Below are 24890 nucleotides of genomic sequence, written 5' to 3'. Positions count from 1 at the left end.
ACAAGCCATAAGCAAATACAGATTAGGAAACCTCAAAGCATTTCAGAATCCACCTTAAAAAATACCAAAATTATTAAAGTATGTGAATAAGATGATGTGTACAAGCAGTAGTAATAAATTTATTTTGCATAATTTAGATAAATGATAAAGGAACAGAATTCACATTTAGTAGATAATTGGATATAAACACATAAAAACTAACAATGGAATTTACTTCAAAAGAAAAAATAATATGTAAGTTCTATTAAGTGTACTACAGCCTCATTATTTTGGATAATGCATACATGGACATTCTTAAAAAGAACTTTTTTATACTCCATATAAAAGAGCTAGAATCACAAAAAAAAAAGTTGTATATGCTGGAGATGTAATGAAAATATAGATGCAGATTAGGAACATATTTTTTGTTGAATGTACAAACCTTGAAACGTATCAGGAACAAATACAAGCATATCATCAAACAGTATGGAAAGACAACCTTAAGCTTAAAAAATATATGACTTTATATATTATTCCAGTATCAACAGGTGTAAGTGTTAATATTTACTCCTTTTTGGACATTATTAGTTATGGCAAGAAAAATAATAATGAAAGACTGGTAAAAAGGGGCAGAACCTAAATATACAGAATTTGTATTGCTCCTTCAGGAAGTCCATAATAAAGAAATTGGAATAATAAACTGGTAAAATAAATCAAATGAAAAAATCAAATTCTGGCCAAAAATAACAGCAGTTTTGAAAATATATAACAGTGCCACATCTAATGAACGACTGGTGAATTTTCATGTTTTATACACAATACAGTAAGAGTCGATTATCCGAACCTCAGTTATCCGAAGTGCCAATTATCTGAACACAGCTTTCCAAAGTTTTTGCTTAGGAAAATCATAAATTCTGAATAGGCAAACTTCATATATATTCATTTGTGCATGTTTTTTGAGCTTGTAGAATGCTCATGTGTAAAAACTATTCCTTATTGTCCACTGGAGTGACTGAATGGTTTAAAAGTGCAGAAAATCAAGATTTTTAGAAGTTTTTTTTTATCCAGTTCAATGTATGTCTGATTATCCAAACAGTTTGATTATCCAGACTACCCTAGGTCCCAATTAGTTTGGATAATTGACTCTCTAGTATAAATATATTTATGGAGAACATATCAATATTGTAGTTATTTACTAGTTCAATAGTTACTAACATGATGTTTAGAAAGAAAAATGTAAAAACTCTTGTGCATTTAGAGTTATATGAAGATAAGAAACTAAGACATATAATTGTTTCAATTAATAAAAACTAAAATAAATAAAACAGGTGAAGTAAATCAAAGCCATCCACTATATTTTTAAACACATAAAATTGTATCTTTGAGGGAACAGGAGAAGAAGGGTAATCTCATCTAAAATGTTACCTGAATATCAAATTACTCAAATTACTCAATGCCAACCCTTTTTAAATATATAAAAACTTAGAAGAGGAACCAGTTGCAACCTTGGGTAATGCATTTATGTATTTTATATTAGTTAGTTATAATGCCAATTTCTACAAAAGAATAATATTGCATGTAGTAATGAGTGGGAGCTACAGAATCACATTACCTTGCACTATATGATCATACTCTTGTCCAGCATCATTGGAAGCAGAACACTCTAGAATTAAATGACCAGACATTTTGTCAGCATTGATGTAACTTTCCATTTCAATTGATCCAAATATATCCTTTGTACTATCTGAAGTTTGGTATGATTCACTACCATCGATCAGTTCTTTACTTCCATTACACCTGCAAAACAGGAAGCATATTTGTTTATTTATTTATGGTTATTTTTTTTCTAAAGCAGAATGTTTTTCTTTTTCCTAATCATGAGATAACATTTTCCACATGTATGATATATATATAATTTCACTTATTCTTCTGTTGGTGGACTGCTTGTAACTGCCCTCCATAACATTTCTAATTCTACTTCCTGTGACCACACATTGTAATGATACCTTCATTTGGTGCCAGTGGCTAGTGGGACATGGACAAAGGGATAGCTTTTATCTGTCAAGTCAGTTTTTTGGTTTCATTTTTCTCTCTTCTGGTTGTCTGCCACCCATACTGGTAAGTAACCCAGAATGAGAGGAAATGAGCTAAACTGATCATGGAAGCTTGATTTCTGGCAAGCACAGAGGGAAAACAGAAAAACAAAGTAGAAGACTGGTTAAAGCTGTCTTACTGTGTATTCCAATCTCACTTTTCCAAAAGTAGTAGTGTGATGATTTTACCATAACTTCCCTTGGAGGGGGTAGAAAAGTGGTAGCAAAGGTACAGCTTTGGCTAGATCAAAGGATGCTGAGTGCCCATAATAAACGAAGCCTGCTAGCAGCTCAGGGCACCCTACGGGTTTTTTTCTGAGACTGAGTATTTTTGTTATCTGTATAAATGACATTTAAGAGCGTTTGAAAAGAAGTACACACCTATTTGCTCCTGATGCAAAGATGTACTAAAAAGATGCTACAGCCAAAGCTACAGAAGGCACAAAAGGGGAACTGGAAAGACCGAAGACATGATTAAAACATCACCACTTAAATGCAGCTCAGAAAGGTTCCCCATAATCGAGCATTGCATAGCTTATATTTATTTACTGCACTGTTTAGTCATGTTTTGTCATAACTGAACAATTGATTCTTAGTTTTATTATCGGATTTTGTATTATTCGCTTTACCTGAATGACGTATTCGTGGATTTTACATAACTCTTTTGGGCTTCACCAGTGCTCATGATTTTTTTTTTGGTACTCATCATTTTGGGTGTTTGGCCAAATTTAAGATGTTGATTTTATTAGTTTATTGTGCTTTAGCAGGGTTTTCTTTTATTGAAACTTGTATTTGTACATCCTTAGTACTGGTTGGCTTTATTTTGTTATTTCTGTGTGGGGTTTAGATGTAGCACGACCACTGTTTGAACAAGAGTGCTGTCTGCAGGATTTTACAGTTTCATTTTTAACTCCACTCCTTGTGACCATAAAGTCAGCACACATAACTAAGAGGAATATAGGGGATCATTACCCCCTGCAAGAATGTTTTTATAAGTCTGCTTGAGGAATGATATTTGTTCAAAGTATGTTGAGAAGGTATTCATTTTAGCGTGATTAATTTGAACATAGGGAAACAGGCTAAAGAGAAGAATAATGCATCTAGAAGGCATAACCTGTGAAAGGGATATACAGTGACAATAGACTCCGAAGCAACAACAGGAAAAAAGAAGTCAGTGCATGCCTATATCATGTGTACTAAGGACAAGAAAGCAGTCTGGTAAAACAGAAGAGACGGCGGGAGGAGTTCTCTCCTGTATACAAAGAGGCATCATAAGTAGGAAACATAAAGTTAATATCATCTTGCATAGGTCATTGGTAAGACATTATCTGGAATACCCTGTACATTAAGATTCAATTTTCATCAGACAAGTTGGACTCTGGTGGTGTAGCATTCATTTTGTGTTGCTGCTATACTGCCTCTATGACTTATTAAAGATGTGCAGGGCAAATATGCTGTATCTGTAACTGAGTTATTACACACGTTCAGAACAGCCAAATAAAGAGGCAATTGTACAGAGAGGTCTTAACACAGTCTAGAGACCTGGCAGTGTCGCATAACATACTTTTCACTATACTAAGCCATGTTTTATATGTATATGTTTTTTTTCTATTCAACAAGTCCTTTAATTTCCAGTCTATGCTTATAATTCAGCTAAATTCAAAGAACATTCTCAAAGAAGAGTCTGTGCAACATTAATTCATCTAATAACATACTCATTGTTTGCTCTTCTATACTTAATAACTTGGCTGTCATTGTCCCATGTAAAAAGGTTAATATAGATTTGTATATCTGTATTACATTGTTCATATCAATAAGTCTATCGACATATTGACCCAAGCTGTGACTGTAAATGCTCCGCTATGATCAGTACACTACCCAAGTAAATAAATGTCAAATAAAATGTTAAAGAGGTACACAAAAATTACTTGGGGCCATCTATTTTCATGTGTGTGAGTTCCTTTATTTTGAAAATGATAATTGGATCCAATTCATTTATACACAGCATTTAAAACAATCTAACATTAACTATGTTTGTCATGTAAAGTACAGTTCACAGAAAATGAAATTCAGCATGCATATTCATATTAATACAAATATATAAAGCCTCAGTATCTAACTGGATTTTTAATCAACCCACTAAAACAAGAGTATTTACTCCATGAAAAGTGGGAGAGATTATGCTTTGCACTGGTAAAATTTTAGGACTTCTGTAGTTCTCTAGTAGTTTATGTAATTATCTTTGATTTCTTATGCAAATCCTGTTATTTTAACCTTGCATCTAGGATGATTTAGAAATATTTGCTTACCCATGTACTCTGCCTTAAATCCTTACTGTATTTGTAAATTATTGAGATCGCACTTTTGTGCTCACTCATTCCCCTTCTTTTGATAAAATAAATTATCTGTTGTTGTGTTAAAATCACGTTTCCTTTTCTTTCCTGTATTAGTTGAATTGGGTCTATATTAGCATATTGACATGTTTTGTAAATTCTTGCATACACTGTTGGAAACTCCTGGTGTTCTAGCTGGTGTGATTCTCAAACAATCTGGAAATATATTGCTGATTGATAAGTATATTTCCTGGCATTTTAACCTTTCAGAGTACTGCATTGTCTTAATCTTAGCAGCTGAACTCGTACGACGGGCCAGTGCAACGGCCAAAAAGCAAACCAAAAATCCAAATAAACAGCCAGCACCTCAATTCGCACAGGAACAATATTTATTTCAGATCCACGATCATACCGGTTTCAGCATCAAGCCTTCTTCAGTGATGTTGACCAATAATGTCAACTCTTTATATATATATAGCCCAAAGTTAATTACATAATTAACCCATAATTATTAAGGACCTGGTTTAAAGCTGTACATCACAAATGTGAATATTATTAGTATATTAAATTTATAAATGAATACTTCGGATATCATTCAAAGGTATCAAACTAAAAATATATACATATATATATATATATATATATATATATATATATATATATGTATATATATATATATATATATATATATATATATATATATATATATATATACACACACACACACACACAAAATATATATATATTTATACTTATAAATGGTCATTCATACCTGGAGAAAACAAACCCCCAAGTCTAATAATCCATGTTTTTTCTTTTTTGTCAAGCAAACTATGTCAACCTGATCTATTAATCTGATCTCCCCTAATAGTATCAATAATTTGAAATTGTAATCTTGCTTTATTGTGGGACAAAACATGCTTATAAAGGGCACTGGACAAATGTTTATTTCTGACATCACTTAGGTGTTCGGACATCCTAATCCTAAGTGGTCTAGATGTTTGTCCTATGTAGAAAGCACTACATGAACAAGTCACCAAATAGATAATCTAACTCATACCACAGTTTCCAAAACATCTAATGTCAAATACTCTACTAACATTTTTACTAGAACATTCTTTGGATTTTCTAATGTATCTACAAAAAGAACAATGTCCACATGGGAATGAACCCCTAAGCTCCTCCCCTGTTAATGTACATTGTATCCCACCCAACTTATATCTCCCTTGTTTATGCATATTAAAACAAGAGCCCAATGTACGACCTCTCCTAAAAGAAAATAAACAATTGGGCCCTAAAATTTTAGTTATCTCTGAATTAGAAAGTAATATATTCCAATTGTTATTAATGGCACTCTTAATTACATTAATATTTCTTCCAAATGTTGTAACAAGTCTGATGGGTGTCTCTACTGGAATATTCTTTTCTTTATATTCCAATAATTCTTCACGATTAAATTGTTCTACCCAATTAGACACTAAGCTAATTTCTCCACATTTATATCCCCTAGTTATGAATCTATTTTTTAAATCTTTTTTATAATATTCATAACTTTCCTGGTTGGAACATATTCTTTTGATCCATAAAAACTGGGACTTGGGGATATTTTTTATAATATGTTTTGGATCTAAGCTGCTTGCCTCCAATAGGGTATTATATTGTGGATACGTTCTAAATATCTTGGAATCCAAAGTATGATCATTATTTCTTCTGACACAAACATCCAAATACTGAATCTAATTATATTGTACATTTAAGGTGAACTCAATCCCCCAAACATTGTCATTCAAATCTTGGATAAATTCCAATAAATATTCCGTGTCACACCTCCAAACAAGCCAGCAATCGTCAAGGTATCTTCGCCATATATCTAACTCCTCTATATATATGTTATGAGTTTTATCATAGATGAGACACTCTTCCAGATAACCCATAAACAAGTCCGCATATATAGGTGTGAAGGATGCCCCCATTGCTGTACCTTGAGTTTGCCAATGGCATTCATGGTGGAAATAAAACACATTTTTAGTCAATACCTGTTCCACCATACAGATTAGTAAAGTGTTGAAGCCTGGTTGGTAGAAACCACTTCTATTTAACCAATATTCAACAGCTTGCAACCCAGCCCAATGTGGAATACTGGTATACAAAGATTTAACATCTAGTGTACCCATCCACCAACCAGGCTCCAACTGAGAATCTGCAATAATCTGTAAAAATTCTGTGGTGTCTTTTAACCTAGATCTAACTAGGACTAAAAGAGGTTTTAAGTACAAGGTAAGAAATTCTGACAGTGGTTCTGTCAGTGAACCACGACCAGAGACAATAGGTCTGCCTGGTGGTTTCATCAAATTTTTGTGAATATTTGGCAGCAAGTAAAAAATCTGTTTAAGTGGATATATAACTGTCAATTGCATTTGAGTTTTTTTATCAATAATTCCTTCCTCAACTGCCAAATCCAAAAATTGATCAATCTCCTGCTTAAATTTCTTGGTCGGGTCTAGGGGCATCAACATATAATATTTTTTTATTATTTAATTGTGTGTGTGCCTCCAAAACATACTGTTCTAAATCCATCACTACCACTGCTCCTCCTTTATCAGCTCTAGTAATGACAATGTTGGAGTTATTTCTTAAATCCTGGATAGCTTGAAATTCTACCTTAGATAAGTTGTTACCCAATATAAACTCTTCTTTATGTTTAAAATGCAAATCTTTAATTACTTTTTCTTGAAAGATAGTGACGTATTTATCCATTGGTGGTTGAAAATTGGATTTCTTAAATCGGAAACCAGTAGTTCCAGAAGAATTATCCTTATTTCCAAAAAACAATTTCAGATTAACATGTCTACAAAAGGACATAACATCCTGCACAAAATCACATTCATTAACAAAAAACCCTGGAACATAAGAAAGCCCTTTATTCAATACTTTAATTTGTATATCATTCAATGACACAGAAGAGATATTATGTACATTTGGATATTCATTTATTTCCGAATCAGTACATCCAACAGCATTTCCAAATTCTTTGCGGTGTCTATGTTTATGTTTCCTACCTCCCCTGTGTCTTTTAACTCTAAAGGGCAGTCCATATTTTTGGTTTTCTTATGTACTGGGGACTCCTGAGTGAACTCATGTTCCTTTTCCATTGTAGAAGACTCTTCACCTGAGGTGCTACTAATGTCCATTTTAGACTTCTTTAATATAGACCTAGGTCTCTTTTTTCTAAATCTCATTTGTCCACTATCCCCCTCCCTAAACCTAACATATTTCTTAGTACCAATTGGTTTTCCCTCTACATAGTCTGAAACATCTCTTTGGAATTTTTGCAACTTTTTATTTTTTAAGCTGTGTTCTGTTACCATCAAATCTTTGGAAAGTTTGGACAAACAGGACTTGTATATATTCTCTCCCTCAAATTGTTTGATATCATCACATAATTTTTTCACTTCTATGCCATTAAAGTCAATATTTCTTTCATAAAAAGAAATCAAAGTATCCACAAATAACATAGTGGCTGTGTGTTGAGCCCTGACCCATTCTTCATTTAACTGTTCATCCGGACTATTAACAAACAGTTGAATTTTAATTCTCAACCCCCTCGGTGTAATGTTCTTAGCCTTATAGGCCTTAAAAAGCCTTAGATGCCACACACTACTTCTAAGTTGGGTCATTTTCCTGGTTAATTTAACAAACAAATCCTTACAGGAATCCCCCGGGTCTTTCATCATCCCATCACTCAGAGGGATACCTTCTTCATTAATACCAAAAATTTGGACATCATCCTTATCAGAAGATAAACCTTTCAATATGGTGGTCAAATCCATTTTTCAAAAAACTGTAAAAAAAATAACCCTTATTATATGAATATGGAGGCTCAGAATCACCACTACAAAAGAAAAACAATCCACACTTGGACCAGCTTGTTAGATGAGGTAGATATATGACGAAGATACCTTGACGATTGATGGCTTGTTTGGAGGTGTGACAAGGAATATTTATTGGAATTTATCCAATATTTGAATGACAATCTTTGGGGGATTGAGTTCACCTTAAATGTACAATATAATCAGATTCAGTATTTGGATGTTTGTGTCACAAGAAATAATGATCATACTTTGGATTCCAAGATATTTAGAAAGTATCCACAATATAATACCCTCTTGGAGGCAAGCAGCTTACATCCAAAACATATTATAAAAAATATCCCCAAGTCCCAATTTTTAAAGATCAAAAGAATATGTCCCAACCAGGAAAGTTATGAATATTATAAAAAAAAGATTTAAAAAATAGGTTCATAACTAGGGGATATAAATGTGGAGAAATTAGCTTAGCGTCTAATTGGGTAGAACAATTTAATCGTGAAGAATTATTGGAATATAAAGAAAAGAATATTCCAGTAGAGACACCCATCAGACTTGTTACAACATTTGGAAGAAATATTAATGTCATTAAGAGTGCCATTAATAACAATTGGAATATATTACTTGCTAATTCAGAGATAACTAAAATTTTAGGGCCCAATTGTTTATTTTCTTTTAGGAGAGGTCGTACATTGGGCTCTTATTTGAATATGCATAAACAAGGGAGATATAAGTTGGGTGGGATACAACATACATTAACAGGGGAGGAGATTAGGGGTTCATTGCCATGTGGACATTGTTCTTTTCGTCGATACATTAGAAAATCCAAAGAATTTTCTAGTAAAAATGTTAGTAGAGTATTTGACATTAGATGTTTTGGAAACTGTGGTACGAGTTGGATTATCTATTTGGTGACTTGTTCATGTAGTGCTTTCTACATAGGACAAACATCTAGACCACTTAGGATTAGGATGTCCGAACACCTAAGTGATGTCAGAAATAAACATTTGTCCAGTGCCATTTATAAGCATGTTTTGTCCCACAATAAAGCAAGATTTCAATTTCAAATTATTGATGCTATTAGGGGAGATCAGATTAATAGATCAGGTTGGCATAGTTTGCTTGACAAAAAAGAAAAAACATGGATTATTAGACTTAGGGGGTTGTTTTCTCCAGGTATGAATGACCATTTATAAGTATAAATATATATATTTTTGTGTGTGTGTGTATATATATATATATATATATATATATATATATATATATATATGTATTTTTTTAGTTTGATACCTTTGAATGATATCCGAAGTATTAATTTATAAATTTAATATACTAATAATATTCACATTTGTGATGTACAGCTTTAAACCAGGTCCTTAATAATTATGGGTTAATTATGTAATTAACTTTGGGATATATATATAAAGAGTTGACATTATTGGTCAACATCACTGAAGAAAGCTTGATGCTGAAACCGGTATGATCGTGGATCTAAAATAAATATTGTTCCTGTGCGAATTGAGGTGCTGGCTGTTTATTTGGATTATTGTCTTAATTTTGCCTGACTGAATTATTGTTTGCCTGACTGAATAATTTTATATATTTTCTAGCATTGTTTTATGTTTCTTATCTGTCCTGAAACTGTTTTTTCCCCCCTCCCTCTCACCCTATTCTTGTACAGTTGTTATAGTTGGTGGCTTTGCAGTTGCCCGCCCCTACTGTAAATTTCATCTGGGACACCCCTCCCCGTCTGGTGTTCACTCTACTTAATACAGAGAGAACATTTGAGAAGGCCAACCCACTTAGGTTCTTAATTTCTGCTCCTCCTTCCTCTCCTTGCACTTTACTTAAAAAAAAAAAATGCACTTTATTTTGCTTTTGGCTCTTCTTAAAAATACTCAACTGTATTTATTCTGCTGCAACAACAACAACATTTATTACTGCTTGGTAGTAGTTTGTTTAAATTGTAACTGTTATTCTAACCTTTTCGGTTTAAGCACTTGGGCTTCAGACCAGTTGTTTTACATTAGGAAGGTTTGTGGTCTGCACTGTTGTCGCAGGACAGGTAGCTTATATCTTCCTAAATTGGGAATTGCTGATTGAAGGCTCAGTGTCTGTTATTCTAAAGTGCATTAGTTCTGGTTTAAGCACGTGGGCTTCAGGCCAGTTATTTTACATTACGAAGGTTTGTGGTCTGCAGTCTTGTAGGAGGACAGGTTAGATTCTGGCCTTCTGAGCTGGGAATTTCTGGTGAAAGGATTATTGTGCCTGCTTATTTGAACTGTTTCTTGCTGGGAATTTCTGGTGAAAGGATTATTGTGCCTGCTTATTTGAACTGTTTCTTCCTGAAATTGGTACACCTTGTTTGCTGTAGCAGAGACTAGATTCAGGCATGCTGAATCTAGCTTTGTTTGTATAACTTGAGGACTAATACAGGACATCCTTTTTGGAGAGAGTTCCCCTGCACTCTAGGGGCAGGGTAATTTGTTTAAATCAGTTTGCTCGTTTTCTATTGTTATATAAAAAAAATTGCACTTTTTTCATCTACTTTTACTGTATTTGTGTTTCTTCTTACTTTACTGCATTTATTCTGCTGCATTTATTACTACTTGTTAGCAACCTGATTAAATTGTAACTGTTATTCTATGCCTTCGGTTGAAGAACTTGGGCTTCAGACCAGTTGTTTTACATTCAGAAGATTTATGGTCTGCTCTGATGTGGCAGGACAGGTAGCTTACATCCTTTTAAGATGGGAGTTGCTGATTGAAGACTTAGGGCAGGATTCACGAAGCCTCCATGTAAGAGATACAAGGCTTACACGGAGGCTGCAGTTAAACGGTGTGACGTCAGCATGTCATGCATATGCATGAGGGCATGCTGAATCACACCTAAGGCTAACACGGTCCGTGGAAGACAGTAGGGGGCGTGTCCGTAGGCCGAGCCCTGCAAACGGACACGCCCCAGAAGAGTAAAAGTGCCCAAAGTAAACACCCACGACAGAGTACATGGAAATGTGAATAAACACAACACAACACAACACATGCCCCCACAGACTATGAACATAAAATGATATAAATGAACATGTTATATTTTTTTTAACTGTAAAGATGTTTGCCCATGAGTGCACTCGTTTGCGCGGGCATGCCCGAAGCTCAGCCACAGTTAGCAGTAAGTGGAAAAGCATATAAGAACTAACTATGCAAAGTAAGCCAAAAAGCAATAGCGTAGCAGCAGAGACGTCGGCTGAAGAGCAGGCAGTCACGGTTTGAGCCCCCACAACATCAATTTTTATTTTTAGTGAAATAAGCACAAAACAAGTCCCTGACATATATGTACACATATAAAATTATATTTTATGTAAAATGTAATGAAATAGGCCATTTATTTTGAAGAAATGTGAGATAACAAAATAATAAAAAATGCCAGATGTGCCTATAGCTGAACTACAGTTTAACAAGGTGAGTGCATCAGCCCGTAGGTGAGCAGTGGTTTAACAGATGTAAAATGAGTGCCCAAAGGTGAGCAGTGGTTCAACAGGTGCAAAATGAGTGCCCGTAGGTGAGCAGTGGTTTAACACTCTGAAACTGTGTGCCCCTAGCTGAGCTGAGCGTAATATGCGTCCTGACAGCCAAATGAAGCATAAACCAGCGTAACCCATTTGCGTGGAGCTGCGCACCACGCCAACAAGCTAACTGACGGGCAACGTTGAGCAAGCTGTAACAAAACTGCCTTTACACAGACACACCCCCTAGCCTGTCTAGACAGTCATAAAATATAAAAAGCAGTGGTCAGGTTCGAATCCAGGATACCATGCACCATAGTCAAGGTACTGAACTACTAAGCCATGACAGCTATACTTAGAAATGCAGTAATAGCAAATATATAGGAATGAATAGAAAGTGGAGCATGACAAAGCAGGTTTTGTGAAGCTGATACAATTCCAAAATGGCCAATCACAGATAAGTGCGGGAAAAACGGCATATATAAGCCCCATAGGCGGGAATACACAGCATAAACGATTGTAGAACTGACTTGCAGCCAGAATGTCAGGAGTAGGTGAGGGTAGTTGCTTTCGAGCACAGAGGTGGGGCATTGAGGAGTCCAGATATATGGTCTGGCTCCTTGTCCACAATCATGAGGCCCAACTCATGCAGGGCCAGGTCCTGTGGGGAGCATATAGGGCAGAGGCGTGGGACCGGCTGGCTCATGATCTCACCAGTGCCACAGGGATTCCAAGGACTGGTGAGCAGGTCCGTCACCGCCATGCGGACCAGAAGAGACATAAGCAGGACCAATTGAACCTTTGGATCCAGGAGGCCCGGCAAATGCCCAACGCCCCACTACTGAGTAAGTTACATTTAATTATGTATGTAAGAAATTAAACTAGCTGATATTATGGAGATGTGTATTCCAATATTACTTCATTTATATTACAGCTGCAGGTGTCCGTTCTGCGAACCGCAGAGCCTATGGTGATAGGCTGGTGCGGTTGCGCCACCAGGCAGGTCAGTAATCCTCTCCCAGTAACTGTAAAGAAATATAAAAGTATGACAGTTAGCAAAAGAGTGCAGTGTAGTCACTAAGTAATAAAATGTGCAAGTAACAGTGTAAGAGTGTTTGCAAGTATTGCTTGATTACAAAAGTGTGTTGCAGTCTGTAATCCAAACAGAAAAATGAAAATGTCTGAAATAAAGTCTGAAATAAAGATGCCCCACCTGTAATATAATAGTACACAACCTGCAGCAGGCTGAAAAGTACAGCTGCAGAAGATGAGCAAATCACATGTGTGACATATATCCCTGTTGAAATACTGAAACATGACAGAAGTGAGACTGCTGGAAAGGATTGTAATAACTACAGGTAAAACATGTCAATAAAGCCTAGAAGTAAGTACCATCCTGAATAGTAAAATTAAAACAAGTGAGAGAGTGTGAGAAAGAGTTATGAATCCACCAATAAAGTAGTAATAACCCCTGAATAAAGTATACTGCAGTCAGTACAGAATGAAATGAATGTGACAAGCAGAACCAAACTGCGAAATGTGTTCAAAATGTTGCTGCAGCTGGAATGTGTATCCTAAAATCTGGATAAGTTGCTCTCAGTCTGCAATATGCAGATAGTATGATAGTCTGAAATACCAAACATCCACAGTTGTCTATAGCTATATAAATCAAATGTAGCAGGATGATGTAGCTGAACAAAGCCAGATATGAACGTGTATGAATAACAATAAAATATATATTGATGTAGCAGTAACAGTCCTATCACCAACTTGAAGTAGTTATCACATAGGAAACTGTAGGTAGAACAGTAGTGTGTATATATCTGCAGCTATTAGAAATGTACAGCATATGTATTGGTATTTGAAGGTGTTAATTATATTTTCTTCACCCTACCCTATAACCACATATAATCCATTCCAAGTGAAATTGGTATGTGCAATCACAATTAACAAACCTGGACATTTATCCTGTCGGGTCATACATATTTGCATGTACGTTGATGCATCTGCCCTGTTCATACATCCAAACCTGATGGCCTGTTGCCATCAATCAACCCTGCATGTTTTTGGACTGTGTATTGCTGTTCAAATTATGCATGTGTTATGCTTGCTGTTCAGAGGTGTGAATATCTGGGTGTTTGGTTAATGGGAATACTAATGCATGCTGTTACAACTAATTGTGAATGGTATTGTATGTTACTAACCCAAACTGTCATGACATAATGCAAAACATAGGACGACAGGGAAGGCAGGTTCCAGCGGACCCACCTCTCCCACCTCAGCTGGCGAGTTCACCTGGCACTAGTGCCCAGTCTGGACCCTCCTCCGGTGGCCCTGTGCCACCTGCGGGTGGAAGTGCTGCAGGGGATGGGGCCCATCCCCCATCTGCAAGTGTGTCCGGAGGAGAACCACCACTCACCCTCCATAGCCTCTGGGCTGTAGTACGTAGGGAGATCCGGGACTCTGTTCTTGAGCCCCTACGCCAGCTTGAGGCATAGGTGGCACAACTTACGGGCATGCCTGTTACCCGGCCTACACAGCCCCCAGCACAGCCTCATCCTGGGCAGTGAAGGAACAGTGGCAACTGCCCATGGGTGGGGATATCAGTTCCACTGTTGCCATCTGTGGGCTCATGGGCTCTGGATATCCAAACATCTGTCCCCATCAATTGTGTAACCCCCCCACACATGTCATACACCTCCCCTGTATGCATCTTGTTTGTCTTGTCTGTTGACCTACCCAACCTACCTCCCCAGCTATACTGACTTCCTTTACCTGACATACCACTCTCACCTGAAAAAAAAAAAAAAAAAGTGCTCTCTGTACCCACAAAAAAATTACGCCCCATACATAGCTGCCCATTCCACACACATGTCTGCTGGACATGGAAACTATCAATTACAATTGGCTGTACAACAAGTATTATTGTTGTCCTGACACCTCTCTCAGGGGTGGAAGGTTTCAAATGTCACACCAAATTACAAACATATGCACAGCTGTTGCTGATGAAGAAATGGGCAGCTATGGGCCTTACCTGCATCCCTCCTGCAAAACCCAAGCTTGTTTCCCCACTGTCTTACCCTCTTTGTGACCCCTTTTTCACCTCTTTCCTGTCTCCCCATTTTCATTTCTTTCAAAGAAAATAGCAAAGATGTGCGCCAGAGTAAGCACTGTTAAGCGGTTGTAAGCAGGTGTGCGTGGAGCTGAATGCCAGTGCACATGCGGGAGCTTCGTGCAAATCAGCGCTAACCCGGTTACAACTGCTTAAAAGTGCCTTAGTCACTCTGATTGACAGGTCCTGTAGTCAGTTCAAAAGCAAAATAAAATCCCACTGTCAGTCCCAAACCCAGGACCTTAGAAACAGTAGTCTGCATGACTTACCACTAAGCCATGACTGTTGTACAAGAACATTGTGCTACAATAAATATATCATGTAATAGTAGGAATGAATGTAAAGGGAATATAGAATGTGTAGTACACAAAGCATGTCATGTATATTTACTGTCAAATCTAGTGGATTTCTAAAATAGTAGTGTGTGAACAGAAACAGCCATGCTAGTTGGTAGCTAGTAGGTAATAATGTCAGTTATTATACATATATAAATGTATGTATATATATATATATATATATATATATATATATATATATATATATATATATATATATATATATATGTAGGTGTCAGTGTACATACACACTTTGTACAGGAAACAGGAGAGATGAATGGAGAAATGTGAATCTACAACACAGCCTGAATCATGAGAGAGATACTAACCTTTATACTCACAGAACAGTGTCCACAGCATACCAGCATGGTCCCCGCCCTTACAATCTGAAAGGGCAACGCCTATCTCACATACCCTTTTATAGCACTGTCCTGAAATCACAGTGAGAACTGCAATCAGTACACAACTGGCTGCATGCAATTAGCAAATGCTGGCTTACAATTGGTGCAGAGGCCATCACATGGACTTATGCAGATCCCTACAAAAGCATCCTGTACTCCCACTCCACACATGCAATACTTTCATTGCACCGTCTGGAGGCAGAGAGAGAGAGAGAGAGAGAGAAAAAAAAGAAAAAAAGAAAATAAGAACACAAACAAAAACACACGTAAGACAAAATAAGCTGAAGCTGTCGTCAGTGTCAGTATCAAGCTGGGCTAGCAGCAGCAGGAAGCTATAGTAACAGTAACGCAACCAGCTGCGACAAACACAGGTAATGTAAAGTAACAAGTTATAGTCTACATATTGTGAACCCTCCATATGTGTTATTGGTCTGTATCTATATGTATGTCTATGTGATAAGTTGTGTGCACGTAGTTTCACCCAAAGGGGATGACTATACATTACATGTCATTCAGTGTTAGGCCATGATTCTGGCACCAGTTGTCCGTTTCAATGAGGCCTGTCTGTAGGATGTGTGTGTCAGCTGGTGTAACGACTATGGCGCTTAGTTCGCAGTCATCTGGGAACTTTGTCATCCACAACCCGCACATGTTTGCTGTCACATCTGAGAAGTAAATGCCAAACAAGAGGGGTCCTAGGACAGAGCCCTGTGGGATACCACATGTGACTGGCTTTGAGTCTGACATGGCTCCCACAATATTGATATTATGGATTCTGTAGTTCAACCAGTGTGCAACCCATCATGTGACATATGTAGTAACATGTAAACTGATGAGCTTGTCTATGATGCCTGAGTGGAGTACTGTGTTGAAGGCCTTAGGCAAGTCCAGGCAGGCTGTATGGACTGCTTTGCCCTCATCAATGGCTGTAGTGACTGTTTTGAAATGGTCAACCAGGTTCAAAAGGCAGGATCAGCTCATCACAAAGGCAAACTGGGTGGGATCAAGTGTCTGCAGGTACCCAATATCGCTGTATATGTGTCCCATAATGAATCATTCCATAGCTTTGCAGACCAGGCTGGTTAAGCTTATGGGGTGGTAGTTCCCAGGGCTGATAGAGGTGCCTCCTTAGTGGAGTGGGACCACTGTTGCTGTATGCCAGTGTTCAGGTACATATCCTGTAGTACGGCCAAGGTTACATATCAGTCTTATATGCGGTTGTATCTCCTCTTGGAGTTCACGTAGCACACATCCAGGGATACCATCAGGTCACATTGATGCTGTGTGTTCTGCTTTGCTGAGGGCGGCCCTCACCTGGACATCTGAGATGATAGGGAGGTTACATTCAGCTGTGATAAGTATTTCTAAGTGTGGGAGAGAGGGAGGGGGGATATTTGCACTGAACCTGTCTGCCAGAATGTTGCCAATATCTGTGGGTTCAGTGAATGTTAAGTAGGTGTGTAGTAACTAAGAGCATATCTGAGGCTTTTGGTCCATATGTCTAACAAAACTGAAGAAGGCCTTGTGGTTATCTATAGTGTCCGTGGCAATTTCCCTCTCAGAGTTGGCCGTGGATGTAGTTATGAGAGACCGTAGCTTATTACCAGTGCTGACCACAGATGCCTTCCCTTTATGTGAATCTGCTCTGTCCTGCAGTAGCCTCCTTCTATCATTATACAATTTTTCTTTGGCTGGGGTCCACCAGACAGGATGCTTAACCTTTGTGCATAGGGTCTTGGTTAGAAATGTGTGTGCATGTTCCATGCATTCTTTGGGATGTCCATGGGAATCATTTGCAAAGGGGTCAGCATTGTGGGTTGTGGCTTCCACTGGCCCAGTGGGTTGCATGGATACCATGTCAGTCCTAACAAGTGAAAATCTGTCTATTCACATATATATCAAAGTAGTCTACTGTGCTGGTGGTGGTGGTGGGATATGTATATCCAGGCCGATTAATTTGTGCCCAGATCACACTAGTGGATGGCGTTCCACATACAGTACCTTGGTAAGAACCCCCAGAGTGAGGTTGTGCATTGGAACTGTCTCAGTGTGCTGACTGATGGGGCTTGGTACTATGTTGTATGGAATGTGGCAGGTATTGCTGCACAGGTGTTGGCTGAGCACTGATATCTGGCCATGTACATGTGTATCCACCAAGAGACACACACGTGCTACATATGGGAGTAGTAGTATATCACTACAGTTGAGTATCATGTATAGTATGTGTGCCATATATTGCTGACATAGTTTGCTGATATCCTGTTTGTGTTCTCTTTCAGGGACATGGCATCAGCAAAATCCTGCCTACTCTGCTGCAGAAGATGAAGAGATACACCAGAGCCTGGTGCGGGATTATGACATACTGTTTTCCCACACCAGCCAGAATCAGCAGGAGAGGGCTGCACTGTGGCAAGACCTTGTCCGTAGGGTAAATGACATTGGCACGCATAATAGGACATATGAGCAGGTACGACATCACTGCAGTGATTTAATCCGAAATGTCCATCAGCATGCGTTGGATATCCACAGGCAACAGGTCGCCACAGGAGGTGGGGTGGCCACACATCCCCCCCTCACCAGACTGGAGGGGCTACTCCTAAGTGTTGTGGCTCCAGCCCAGGAACATCAACAGCAACACACCTGCATCATGATGGAGGCTGGATCCACACAGCAACATGACATGGAGCATGCAGGTAATATGCCTTATGTACACTTGACTGTTCTGTACACTGTTAGTTTATGCATGTGTAAGGTGTGTCCTTGGTATGTAGCTATCAACATAGTATGTAATTGTGCAGGTGTGATATTGCCAATATCAGCAGCTGACATGTGAAAGGAAACTGGTGTACTACTGAACTGCATCATATGCAGTATCAATGGCACAGTTGTGCCCACTGACATTAATCTCCTTATTTCTGCAGGTCCCTCCGGTGTTACAGCAAGGCAGCCCATCCATGCTGGTGAGTGTGTTTTAACAATACCTATAATAGTCCTGATAGTGCTAGTAATAATAGTGTAACTCCTTAGTGCTCTGTGTGTATACTGCGGGGTGTGCATGTGTGCATGTGTCCATGTGTGCATGTGTGCGTGTGCATGTGTGCCTGTGTCCACGTGTGCATGTGTGCATGTGTGCCTGTGTCCACGTGTGCATGTGTGCATGTGTCCACGTGTGCACGTGTCCACGTGTGCACATGTCCACGTGTCCACGTGTGCATGTGTGCACATGTGCATGTGTGCCTGTGTCCACGTGTGCATGTGTGCATGTGTGCCTGTGTCCCCGTGTGCATGTGTGCAAGTTTGCATGTGTCCACGTGTGAATGTGTGCATGTGTGCATTAGTGCATCACTGGTAACATTGTGTAGACATTCTAAACTGTGTTTCCTGTCTTCCTCCCACAGGTTCTGGTGCTGCTCTGGAGTCCTCCAGCAGGGAACCTGAATCTGGTGCCACAGGTACTGATAATGATGATATCTGTGTAATGGCACAAGAAGGTGTGTCAGGGTCCGTCATTGGTCAGCCAATTGACAGTACACAGCTGTCAACCCCATCATTGCGCACAGTCATCCTGCCAGCACATCCTATGTCACCATTGTCCCTAGGTGATGGACAGGATACAGTGGGTATTGACCAGGGTAATGTGGTATCTGTGGCACATGCTTCCCCACACAGCAGCCATGGGCAGGGTCCTAAGATTTTACCACACAGACAGTTGCCCATGGGTTCTCGTGGGAGCATCCGTGGGCGTACTGCCTCTGGCAGAAGTGCCCAAAGAGGTCTGTCAACCTCAGCTATGTTTTGAGCTGTCATGCAGGCACAGTCACGTATGGAAAGGTACACCAGACAGGGTCTGAGGGAGCTGAGAGCATGTCGCACATCCATGACTGACAGTATGCGTGCCATCGTGGATGCTATCCGTAATTTCACCGATGTCATAGACAGACATTGTGGGGACATATTACAGCAGTTCCACAACCACATGTCCATGAGCCAGGGCAGTGGTGGATGGTTGCGGCATCGACATGTCCGTATGCCAGCAACAGCAGCAGCTGGCAGTTGGTGTGGACGACAACAGGCCCACGGATGCCCCCATAGTGCCAGCAGCAGCCCCAGCAATGCTGGGTCTGTGCTGTCATCAGACCACCCCAGGAGACCATGTGCACGTGGCTCTGGACAGTCCCAACAGGGACCTGTGTCCAGTCAACAAACTCCCGCTTCTGATGACAGTACCCAGTCTGGCTTAGTACCGGATATGGTCCGTAGCACCCCTGCCAGGCACAGGTACCGTGTCCATGCCCACAGACACTTATCTGTATGACCTGCCAGGTGCAGTCTGTGGCTGTCCACAAACTCCAGTATATGGCAGCCATGAGGTGGAACTGTGTGCATGCATACACACATGCAAAATGTTAACATCTAGGGCTACCACATACATGCACACACTGCACCAACAGTGCCCCACCCTGTACTGCTCTCCCTCACCAACACACATACACATACATGTCAATTGGCGGTATCAGTGGCAGACTCAGGCATACCTAATTCACACCCTGTGCATATGATGAAACTGTGCCACCTCCTGCAATCTCCAACATCAGTGCAGGAACAGGTAAACACGTTGCTGATGCACAGGGTGACTACATAGAAGTGTATTACTAGTATCATGTTGGTAACAGTACAGTGTGCTGATATGATTGTGTGTATATCCCAGCATGCCTGATGCAGTAACTGTATGACTGTCCTGAATTGTTATCTACACCCATAGTAAGTACCATAGTGTAACAGCTGCACATTATTGCATACCAGTGGTAAGGATGTCAACAGATAGCCACATACATAGGTAGCACAGGGGAGAAGCTAATGCAAGTAGTGATACGCAATGATGGACATGTACAGTAATGGTGGCATGTTGCCCACAACGACTTGCAATGTGGATGTTTGCGCATGTTGATATGTGTGCAGTACCAATTTAATACAAATTACAATTAAATATGGCATAATATCAGTTCTACCATGGACATCTGAGCTGTGCATTCCTGGGTACATGTTGATAGTGCCTGCATATTTGCACTGTTACCTACTGGAAGTGTTACCCCTTCTTTGTTGTACAATGGACTACTTCCAACCCTGCTTACTGTAGCTTTGTTTGCATGCATGTTTGCTTGAGGTTCCCTGGAACACTGATTCCACCTGCAATGCAGAGTTACAGAGCTTCTGTGGCATCCTAGTGACATCTGCATAGCGTACTATACGTATGTCAATTTTCCACCTGACAGAACATCACTGTCTGTCCTGTTCGCATGTACGTTGCCATGACACATTGCATATGACTTACCTGGCATTTACCCACGTGTGCAGTCATATATGCCAGTGCTATGAAATCAGTAGCAGTACACCCACACATACTCACCTTCAGTATGTTGTTCCCCATTGGCCCTATGTGTTGGTAATCACCATGGCAATCACACTACTGTGGTAGCATGTGCAAAGGTAACCTGTGAATCACCTCTATGGTCCAGTTGTGGTTTATGTGAGTCATGTGGCAATGTCACAGCTGCCACATGTATGCAGTCAACCCTCTCCCCTGGCCAGGAACATACAACACATGTGTGAGATGCCACCACATAGCCAATCTGGAGACTGAGCACTCTGAACCCAGTACTGCCATACCCTGTCAGGTGGCATGACATACTACAGTGACTACAATACCAGTCTGACATAGACCCGCACTGACAGCAATCCGAACACACTGGGGCATACTTGGAGACTCAGAATAGCATCCTGCCTGAGCATCACACACCTCCGCAGCTGGCACACAGGCATACGTTAAGTCAGAACAGAGCACATGCCACACATGGCACACACATCCCGTGTGCCACACACTCACAGCCTGTAGGGCTACACAACACACCTGCTACAGATGTGTCAGGCACCTCTCTTGGCCACTGCAGTGGGGTCCCACTCAACAGTCTGTACATGGTGAAGGTCACAGTGATATGCCTGTGGGGCACTATGGTCCACCACAAAACACATGCAGCGGCATGGACACATATGACTCAGTCATTGTCCATGCCACTATGGATGACCTGAGACATACCTCCCTGGACTACATGATAGGGAACATAGAAGGGCTCTCTCAGCATGTGACACAGGCCAGTATGAGCCTGACCTTGGTTGCCATCATACCCTCACCAGGTATGCTACCACAATATGTAGGAAGGGTGTTCTATGTCTACATTCTGCTCAATCTCCAATGTCATTCATAGGGTATCCAATGGCTGTCAACATGTGCTTACATGCTAGGGAAGCCACAATGATTTGCGAGGGGCAGCTTGCACGTAACACCCATGGGCCATTGTATATTGGTGAAGCCCCTTGATACACACATAGTGCCTTTTGCTGCAGGACACGGATTACATAGCCACCTCTGTGGGTATCACACGGGATAGGACACTAACAGTAATGCTACACAACACCAGCAGTGTATACCGCAAGATGCATGCACTGGACACTGTCCTCAGCATGGTAAACTGCAATATCTGTGCAGTACCAGATTCCTGATTCACTGCTCACAGGTGCAACCCATCACTGCCAGGTTATACCTCATACCATGCCTGTCGTCCCCTACACATGTAACACACATGGACAGGGGGGTGGTATCTCAAGGCACCACAGATACACACACCTACAGGTTGTTGGTACAGCACAAAGCATCAGGGCCTATCCATGAGCAGCTAACAGTGTGTTGGACTGCCTTCTGGTTCATAGCCTGGCACACACAACCCTCCCATACACAGGAAACCCACCTGTCCTCCCTAACAACACTGGCAATATGACAGTCTCTAGAAATGTCTTTATATGGCTGGACTGCATCCAGCCAAACATTGTGTGTGAGCATTACTGTAGCTACACCACACTAGCTGAAAGGTTCCCAGCATGTAGTCACTGAATTGCAGTGGAACAACATGTTACCACTCCCACAACAGGTGGGAACATGCAGCGCCTAATCATCGACTACATGTAGACTATATGGCCCAGACCAGATGTGTATCCCCTGCTGTTGGGATTATACCATATACAACTCACACTGTATATACATATACCGCATGCGGCCCCTGCACAGTAAGACACAGCCATAATGTTATGCATTGCAAATACCATTTATCCACTTGAGGCGCGTGTCAGACATGGTAACTACTGAAGGTCACAGGTATATATGTGTATGTTTCACACACATACATCATGTGTGCATTGCCATTGCTGGTTTAAGCAATGTCATGCATTGTTATAAACAACAACCCACACATGGTCATATTGTGTGACACAACCACATGTGGCAGTTGTGGGTTTCCAAAACATACCTATCTGTGCTCTGACAGTGGTAATAGACCCAGTAGCGGAGCACACTATTGGCATTACTGGGCAATTAGCCCTGTTTGGCTGCAAAGATAGTGTGGTGACATCACCTGTGTTTACTGGGGGAATATGCAGCATCTGGTGTATTGTAGTAGTTGCCAAAAGGAACTGTTCTTTCACACTTGCAATTGCACACACCCTACTATCCCCCCCTCCCACACAAACACACACTTGCCATTTGCAGGATTCATACCCCGATCTAATGACATAGGAGAGAAATGCATTAGCGAAGCACACTATTTGGATTATTAGGAGGTTCCTCTTCTCCGGCTGTACTTATAGGGTACTGACATCATCAGTGTTTGGAAAGGGTAATGTGCATCATGTAGTGTGTTCTCCTGATTGCCAAAAAGGAACATATTTTTCATACAGAATTGCACACAAACAAACTCCTCTCATCTAAAAACGCACACTCGCCATTTGCAGGATTCAAACCCCTATCTAAGTATGTTATGACACTTGCGAAAGACACATTAACAGAGTGTGCTATTCGGATTACTGGAAGGTTGCTCTTCTCCAGCTGTACTTATAGGGTGCTGACATCATCAGTGTTTAGAAAGGGGAATGTGCATCCTGTAGAGTGTTTTCCCAGTTGCCAAAAGGGACATTTCCCTCGCACAGACTTGCACACACACTGGGCATTTGCAGGATTCAAACCCCTACCTAACTATGTTATGACACTCGAGATGGATGCATTAGCAGAGCACGCTATTCGCATTACGTGGATTCTTCCATTCTCCTGCTATACTTATAGGGTGCTGACATCATCAGTGTTTAGAAAGGGGAATGTGCATCCTGTAGAGTGTTTTCCCAGTTGCCAAAAGGGACATTTCCCTCACACAGACATGCACACACACTAACCCCCCCTCCACACACACTGGGCATTTGCAGGATTCAAACCCCTACCTAACTATGTTATGACACTCAAGATGGATGCATTAGCAGAGCGCGCTATTCGCATTACGTGGATGCTTCCATTCTCCTGCTGTACTTATAGGGTGCTGACATCATCAGTGTTTAGAAAGGGGAATGTGCATCCTGTAGAGTGTTTTCCCAGTTGCCAAAAGGGACATTTCCCTCACACAGACTTGCACACACACTGGGCATTTGCAGGATTCAAACCCCTATCTAACTATGTTATGACACTCAAGATGGATGCATTAGCAGAGCGCGCTATTCGCATTACGTGGATGCTTCGATTCTCCTGCTGTACTTATAGGGTGCTGACATCATCAGTGTTTAGAAAGGGGAATGTGCATCCTGTAGAGTGTTTTCCCAGTTGCCAAAAGGGACATTTCTCTCACACAGACTTGCACACACACTAGGCATTTGCAGGATTCAAACCCCTACCTAACTATGTTATGGCACTCGAGATGGATGCATTAGCAGAGCGCGCTATTCGCATTACGTGGATGCTTCCATTCTCCTGCTGTACTTATAGGGTGCTGACATCATCAGTGTTTAGAAAGGGGAATGTGCATCCTGTAGAGTGTTTTCCCAGTTGCCAAAAGGGACACTTCCCTCACACAGACTTGCACACACAAGAACCCCCCCTCCACACACACTGGGCATTTGCAGGATTCAAACCCCTACCTAACTATGTTATGACACTCAAGATGGATGCATTAGCAGAGCGCGCTATTCGCATTACGTGGATGCTTCCATTCTCCTGCTGTACTTATAGGGTGCTGACATCATCAGTGTTTAGAAAGGGGAATGTGCATCCTGTAGAGTGTTTTCCCAGTTGCCAAAAGGAACATTTCCCTCACACAGACTTGCACACACACTAACCCCCCCTCCACACACACTGGGCATTTGCAGGATTCAAACCCCTACCTAACTATGTTATGACACTC

The 24890-nt window shown here is 40.4% G+C and overlaps 1 protein-coding gene across 1 annotated transcript in view; it reads right to left on the bottom strand.

Annotated features, from left to right (window-relative positions):
- The window catches only part of LOC122800812 (macrophage colony-stimulating factor 1 receptor-like), an 875741-nt gene that overhangs the window by 411001 nt on the left and 439850 nt on the right, over positions 1-24890 (bottom strand). Inside the window, exon 8 of the mRNA XM_044070092.1 lies at positions 1592-1776. Coding sequence (XP_043926027.1) covers positions 1592-1776 — 185 coding nt within the window. The remainder of the gene's footprint in view (positions 1-1591; positions 1777-24890) is intronic.

The sequence above is a fragment of the Protopterus annectens genome, chromosome 4.part1, assembly GCF_019279795.1.
Source record: "Protopterus annectens isolate FY-2018-M chromosome 4.part1, PAN1.0, whole genome shotgun sequence".
NCBI classification, from domain to species: Eukaryota; Metazoa; Chordata; order Ceratodontiformes; family Protopteridae; genus Protopterus; species Protopterus annectens.
Note: the sequence above shows the minus strand (reverse complement) of the source record. Positions and strands in the feature narration are given on the sequence as shown.